This window comes from Rhea americana, unplaced genomic scaffold, assembly GCF_003343005.1.
Source record: "Rhea americana isolate MKP2758 unplaced genomic scaffold, rheAme1 scaffold_68, whole genome shotgun sequence".
Taxonomy (NCBI): Eukaryota; Metazoa; Chordata; class Aves; order Rheiformes; family Rheidae; genus Rhea; species Rhea americana.
The window spans coordinates 3671677-3678829 of NW_028186845.1; the positions used below are offsets into that span (position 1 = coordinate 3671677).

General features: G+C 36.8%; 1 protein-coding gene across 3 annotated transcripts; it reads right to left on the bottom strand.

The window, feature by feature from the left end:
* Window positions 1–237: 237 nt before the first annotated feature.
* On the bottom strand, window positions 238–7147 carry GTF2H3 (general transcription factor IIH subunit 3). 3 transcript variants are annotated; one of them, XM_085321056.1, is made up of 12 exons: window positions 7005–7147; window positions 6499–6605; window positions 5774–5937; window positions 5443–5505; window positions 5089–5118; window positions 3609–3637; window positions 3449–3523; window positions 2877–2930; window positions 2089–2157; window positions 1834–1969; window positions 1709–1745; window positions 238–1615 (listed from the first exon to the last, which is right to left on the bottom strand). In XM_085321056.1, the coding sequence occupies exons 2-12, from the start codon at window positions 6585–6587 to the stop codon at window positions 1546–1548; spliced, it is 816 nt and encodes a 271-aa protein (XP_085177182.1). In that variant the 5' UTR covers window positions 6588–6605; window positions 7005–7147; the 3' UTR covers window positions 238–1545. The 3 variants fall into 3 exon arrangements, with proteins under 3 accessions (XP_085177182.1, XP_085177181.1, XP_085177180.1); XM_085321055.1 differs by having other exon boundaries at window positions 6974–7147; XM_085321054.1 differs by having other exon boundaries at window positions 6499–6608; window positions 6974–7147.
* Window positions 7148–7153: the final 6 nt, after the last annotated feature.

Genomic DNA, 7153 nt, shown 5'->3' on the forward strand with positions numbered 1-7153 from the left:
GGAGGAAGGGGGCGGGGCCGGAGGAAGGGGGCGGGGCCGGAGGAAGGGGGCGGGGCCTCGCCAGCAAGCTCCTCCCAGGACCTCCCTCCTTACATTATATTTTTACACCCGTCACTTGCAAGAAGTTCTTGTTGCCAATCCCAAAATCCCAATCGTAAGACTATGTTAGCTTCCTTTTCTTTTTTCTTTTTTTAATTACAGCACTATCCAGGTGTACTTGAAAAAAAAAAAAGCCATTTTTATTACAAGTATTTTATACAAAGCAAATTATAAATACAGTCCTCAAACAAAATTGCATTCAGCAGTTAAACACACTAATAAAGGATTCACACTTATTACAACACTTACATAGACAAAAACCTGATGCAAGTAGCAAGACATTTATATAAATTCCTGTATACATTTTAAAATATATATATATATATAATCTTTTCCTATGTAGGAAAATTTTATTGCCCCTATACCTTTCAGGAAAACTTCAGTTATTAACTACCGGCTAAAGGATGAAATTACGCAACTATTTAAAAGTTGATTTTTTAATAGCTAAAGCAATGTTTGGAAGAAATAGGCAGCATACCCTTATATTTTGGTGTATAAAAACTACCAATCCAAAATACATAATAAGCCTTCTTTCTAGTCTGTCAAATGCAAGAGGCAAAGCCATGGGATACTTACAAGTCTTAATAATAAAAGTCTGCTGTCACATTAATAGCGTTATATATTCTGCCTTCCAGTTTCAAAATACAATCTTAAAGATTAATCATTGAGATTGGATTTGTTGAAACTACTCTAAATAAAAAGGGTGGTTTTTATTCATGAATGAAAATAGTTTTCTGTTACTAACCTGCAGTAGGAAAATTACCTCTATTACAAGGCAATATTATTCTAGTGAATATTTATATTCCAAAGAAAAGATATCAAATTGAAAAAGCATCATAAAGACAGTACTGCCAAAGGGAATAAAAGAATAAAAACATATGAATGTGCACATGCAAGAGAATTAAATTAACATCTTTCAAAAGGAAGGTGGGTCTAAAAATCATCTGGAAAATTTTGGTTCATTTATTTTGAAAATGATCTTACTTCAGTCCTCAAAACTGGCAGCAAAATCCAACAAAAAGCTGAAGTCCCTGAATAACATAATGCTAAGGCTCTGATCCTATACTCCAGGAATGGTCATGCCTACACCTTTATATAAACATATGATTGGAAAGAATCAGAACTTTCCAGTCTCTGAAAATTAATCAGACACATTCAACTTTGCAGTGGTCAGTACACCTTCTACTTCACAAGGCCTGTATCTTAAACAAGCTGTATCTTCTGGTTCCTATTTACAACTAAGCACAAGTTACATGTTAATACAGTGATTTATTACTTAGAGGGCTGCGCAGGAAACATATGATTTAAATATTTATCCCTAAGAAACAAACAGTAACACTGTGTACAGTTCTCTTTCATATCCAATAAAAAGTGCCATCAAATTTTCAGGTATATTCCATTGCATGGAATTACTGGAGGAGGTAATGGTTTATTTACATGATGTTGTTATACAGCTAACTTTAATTTCTTCTTCTTGGCTTTCATGACAGGTGGTAATGATATTTTGAAAGCAGTCCTGAAATAACATTAAAAAAGAAAAAACACAGTTGTCAGATACAATCAACATAAATCCAAAACCACCCCTTAAACAAGAAGAAGAAACACTTACTCGCATGTACTACAAATAGGACTGAAGTTGCAGAATACTGGAAAATAAAAGGATTGATTGTTTTCACTAAAGTAGTTCCTTTTAAATGTAAGGAATTAGATTTTTAAAAATATTTATAAACTTACTTGACAAGCACACAGAGCAGACATAACCAATTTCAATGAGATTTCGATGACAGAAACAGGCAGCTCTGTAGTCAACATGAATTGGGGGTGGAAGGACAAGCTGTGATCTTTGCTCTTGATCAGGGAGAAATACCCACTATATGAATGAAGAAAAAGTACTTTACAAATTGGTAGAGTATTGCCTTGAAAAATGTAATCAGTATGATTTCATATCTGCTACAGGAAAAATACAGAAGTGCTCCTTCAGTGACTTACCAGCAAATACTGCAGAAGGGATGGCATGTGGAGCACTTTCAAGTATATGCCACCTGTAATGTCACAAGCCTGGAAAGCAGAGAGCATCATCAGTTCATTCTTATGCATGATGAGATTAACAGAATATTTAAAATATCCACATGCTGCTCAAGACCTGCATGTCCCAAATTCTAAAAAAAAAAAGCCAGACATGGTGAAAGAACTAAGAATAGAAATGCTGAGAAAAGTTATAGAGGGAGCAATGGTCCACAGCAGGGAGCACCCCTATTGCTAGAAACAAACACAAACAGTTCCTCCTCCTTTAAGGAGAGCTTTGAAAATCAGCAACTCCAAGTCTTGTTGCACATGGAATAATTTACATCCTGGTAAGCTCACAGTGATTATTGTATTCTACATTACGATTCTTGACCAATACAGACATAGTCAAGCATGTCACTACGAAATACATTTAGTCCTATAAAGAGGGCAACAATTTATATTAATCACATCGAAGGAAAGATCAAACAATATAGGTCTATGTTACAATAAAAAGGCCAAACAGATTTTTATGAAAAATATGTAATTAAAGGAAAAGATCTTACAGATATGAAAGAACACCTAAGTGAACACATAGTGTGACAGCACAATGTGAAAACACTATGTGTTTTCTTTCACCATAAAACGGTGAAAGAAAGAGTCTCCCTTTCAAGACAAGGCTACAAAAAGAGAGCTTTAAACATGTTGAATTATCCATCATCAAATATCTAAGAACTACTGTAAAGCAGAAAATAGGAATAGAAAGTCCATACCTGTTGTAGAAGACTTGAATCAGAGTCTAAGATACAGGCATCAATCAAAATACTCTATAACCAAAATGATGAAACTCATGAAAAACAAATTCAGTCAGAACCAGTGTAACCTCAGTGTTACTGTCTTGATCTGTTTCAGCTATAAATACACTCCACCTAGGTATGCACACATTTCTAAGGCTGCAGGCCCACCACAAACACAGGGAAGCTCTCTTACTTGAGCAGTACACAAATTCAAATTTCCAGCCTCCACTTTCTCATAAATGGCAATAAAAGATCTATCATGAAAGGTACCTTGCACACTATCTACGAGGATGATGTTAAAAAAAAAAAAAAGACTGTCTGTACTTCCATAGTAATATCTGACTGGCCTGCTAGACCTTTTCTGTTCAAATGTAGTGACTTAGGTCTGTTTTTTAAACTTCTGCCTTTCACCCTGGCCAGGACAGGCTTCACAACCTTCAAGAAGTCTTTAATCAGATCATAATCATAAAGAGAAAAACAATTTTGTTACATTTATACTTTAATAAAAGATAGTATATATCATATAGCATATAAAATGCCAGCTTCACCTGTTTCTGTGCTGCAAAGATCACATTCATGAAATTCATGTATTGCAGTGCGCTGTCTTCTGCAGCTTTTATGACCTAAGTAAAGCAATTCAAGCTTGTTAATTTACATAGCGTCACTGTAGTACAAAACATAAAGAAAACTGATGACAAAAGCTCTTACCAGAATTCTTGATTTAATTTCTTGATTTCCTAAGCATTGAAAAGAAAGAGAAATGCATAAGCACATTGTTTGAACCCCTTGTACTTAGGTAGCATGATCTAATACCTTGGTTAAAGTAGATAAACAACACTGTTTTATATTTTCAGTAGCATTAAGAGTAGCAGAAATACCTGACAAGTATCTGTGGGCTAATTCAGATTTGCTATGAAAGTGGATACCATCTCCACCGAGATGGTATTATTAACCAAAAGCAATTGGATATTGAACAGGAAAGAAATTTTGAAGTTGTTCATTACCAGCTCATTGGTTCAGACACATATCACAAGTATAACAAGGTAATTATCATTGATTAAAGTGATCTGAAATGTGTAGCTGATTCTAGTCCAGTCTCCACCTTGCAAAACCATCCGCACAACTAGCGCTTTTCCTCATTACAGAAGTCATAGAAAAAGAACAAGACTGAGTAAGAAATTAAAGTAACATCTCAACTCTGCAGAAGATCCCTTTAGAAGATTTGTTCTTCACACAACTTTCAAGAAGTTCTTTGCAACCTTTACTTGTTCTGAAGAGATTCCAGTATTACTCTTCACCCACATGCAAGAGAAAACTAGAATAAGAATATGGACTAATTCTATAAAAGGTAGTATTATAAACACTAAGTTGTTTAGCGTTTTCATTATTACCAGTTTAACCCCCTAAGGAGCCTGGTCTGACCTGACAGATGCCTATGCCTTGAACACGAGTCTGGAATAGAGACCTTTTGATGTCCCTTTCAAAACAAATTATCCTATGATTCTAAAGCTTCAGAAAAAGAAAGCAACTATAAAGAAGAACAATTTGCATTGCTAAATCTCATCATGTTACAAACTTTTAGTTTGTAAGTATTGCAACAGTTTTTAATTCTCCAAAGAACTGATAGTTCTCCTAATAGTTAGATAGTTCTCTCCACTGTTTTCAACAATGGATGCTTAATTTCCTTCTTGTTTTAGATGTTTTATCCCCAGCTGGGATAATAATCTTTTTTTTTTTTTTTTAATTGTTCATTATGGAAAATGTTGAAACACCTGCTACAGAGCACTGTGGTCCTTTTAACTGAACTTTGGAATACATTTAAAACTGCACTCTAATTTGTGGAAGCTCAATTTGTGCATTTGTGTCTTTTTAGAATCATGTTTGTGTTTTAGTTGGAAGTTCTAAGATTTTTTTTCCCTCAAATTGTAAGATTCTCTTTGCCTTCTGCCTCCCTTACATAAATGCTAAATCAAATCCCTTACTTCTGATCCACCCAGAGCCAGCTCAAATTGGGCAACTTGAAATGATAAGGACAAACCTTTATCTATTACTGCTGATGTGGGAAAGAGAAGTATCCAAATATATGCATGTTTATTTGTACGTGTATATATATATATGCATACGTTATTTCCTGTCCTTCCAATTCAAGTATTTATGTAATTACACAAAACAAGAGAAAAAGTATTACCTTTTACCTCTTTGCTCATCCTGTTAATATCTATATTAGTTAGCATTAAGGAATCAACATTCTCGTCTTAGAATTCCCAAGAAGCAGACATAGTATTTCCAAAAATTACCAAAACAGAAATAAATGCAGTATCTGTACTATGTGTTCACCACCTTAGCTAACACACAGTTTAGTGAGCATGATCCACAGTTATTAGACAAATCATAATTTTAGAGAGAAAACATCCCTGCTTTAACTACTATTACAGAATAGTAACAGTAAGGCCTACAGTGAAGCATAATCACTATTATAAGAAATAGTCTTAAAGAACAGACAGCAATAAAGGCTTTGAAAATTCAATCATTAAAAGGATACAACAAAGTGCTTTAGCAAGCGATCCTGCTAACAGAGTTTCTGTTTGCTGGCCCCTCATGTCAGCTGCAATACAAGAAAAATTGCCGAAGTTACTTTATATATGAAAACAGCTGCCGAACCTTAGCACACTGAACATGACGTTGGAGATCTATCTTTGGCAAATGGTGTTACTGCAGAGACCCCAAAAGTATCAAGTATGATCCTATCTGCTTTAGACATATTAAAACTCAGAAGATCAAAATAAGGGCCCACACAAACAAAATTTCAACAACTTGAAAGTCTCAGTATTTTGTAATTCTGCATATTAAACCTAGAATTCTCTTTTCCTTACTTTTTGTCATGAGGTCTTTAATCTCCTCTGCAATTGCATCATTTATGGCTGTTAACAATTCATATTTCCCATCCTTGCTACCAGAGCAACTAGATTCCACAAAACTACCGCCATCTCCAAAGAGATCTGCAAAAGTCCAGTGCTTCCCAGGGTACAAGAAACGACTAAAAGAAAAGAAGAACAAAGCATTAATATTTTGCCAATATGCTTATAATGGGGAAAAAACACATAAATTAACCAGCTGCAGACAGCAATACTCAAAAGTATAGCTTCTAATAATTTTAACACTTTAAAAAGATTACATAAGCCAGACAATCTTCAAAACCAAAACGGAGCAATGCCCACATTCACTCCCTTCCTTTCAAGATACAGTTTATGAAAATCAGGAAACAGCTGCCATGCCTATATGTTCCTGAGACTCACAAATAACTGGAAGGAGGGTGGGAGAGGGAGAATCCACTAAACAGAAAGATTTCTCCACTTCTGTTGTTCTATTCACTGCATGTCTCCCCCTGTAATATACATATATTTTATTTGTTGTTTAAGTAAAAAATACATTTTATTTCTTTCCTATTCTGTTTTAATTAATTTCCATTTCTAAGAGAATGGTAAGTTACACATTTTAAACCTAGTTTCAATAATAAACTACAGTTCAACGAGGACTTCAGGAGAGAGCTGCAGGAAAAAGCACTTTAAATGTGTACACCAGCAAGAAGCAACTTCACCTTTCCTGCGTGTGACTCGCTATGACAGCCAGCCTGTTGGTACGGTTCATGAACAAGTGAGAATTTCCCAGGACCATCACTGCGTCCATGCATTTTGACAGGGTGAACTGCTGAAAAATAGCAGAAAGCAGATATAGCGCAAGAGCGTTCATAGCTAAGTTATTCAGAAGGAATAGCTGAACTCAAATAACTGAAGAGCGGAAAGAATTTGAATTTTAGGATGCAGAAGGAGGTTCGTTTCTTGATAGGAAGCATTTAGGAAGAAGAAAGAAATGGTTCAAACAATGCAGTAGAGGGAGCAGGCGCTTTAAGAGCGTTCCCAGGGACGCTGTATCAGTTTTGCCGGACGAGACCAGCTCAGCTCCGGAGCCAGGGCGCTGCCCCGCCTGTCGGCCGCTCCCCAAGGAGCAACCGCCCGGCGCGCGGACGTTATTTCCTCAGGGAACCTCGGCGGCGGGGCCGCCGGAAGCGGTACCTCAGCTTCCCCCAGCGCCCTCTTCCCCCACCAGATCGGGTTGGTGTCAACGATGACGACCAGCAGGCTCAGCTCGTCATCTGAAAGACAGAGCACACGGCGGCGTCACGCCGGGGGACGCCGCGGGCCCCGGGGAAACGCCGACGCCGCGGGCCGCCCGCGCCCGCCTCACCCGCGCTC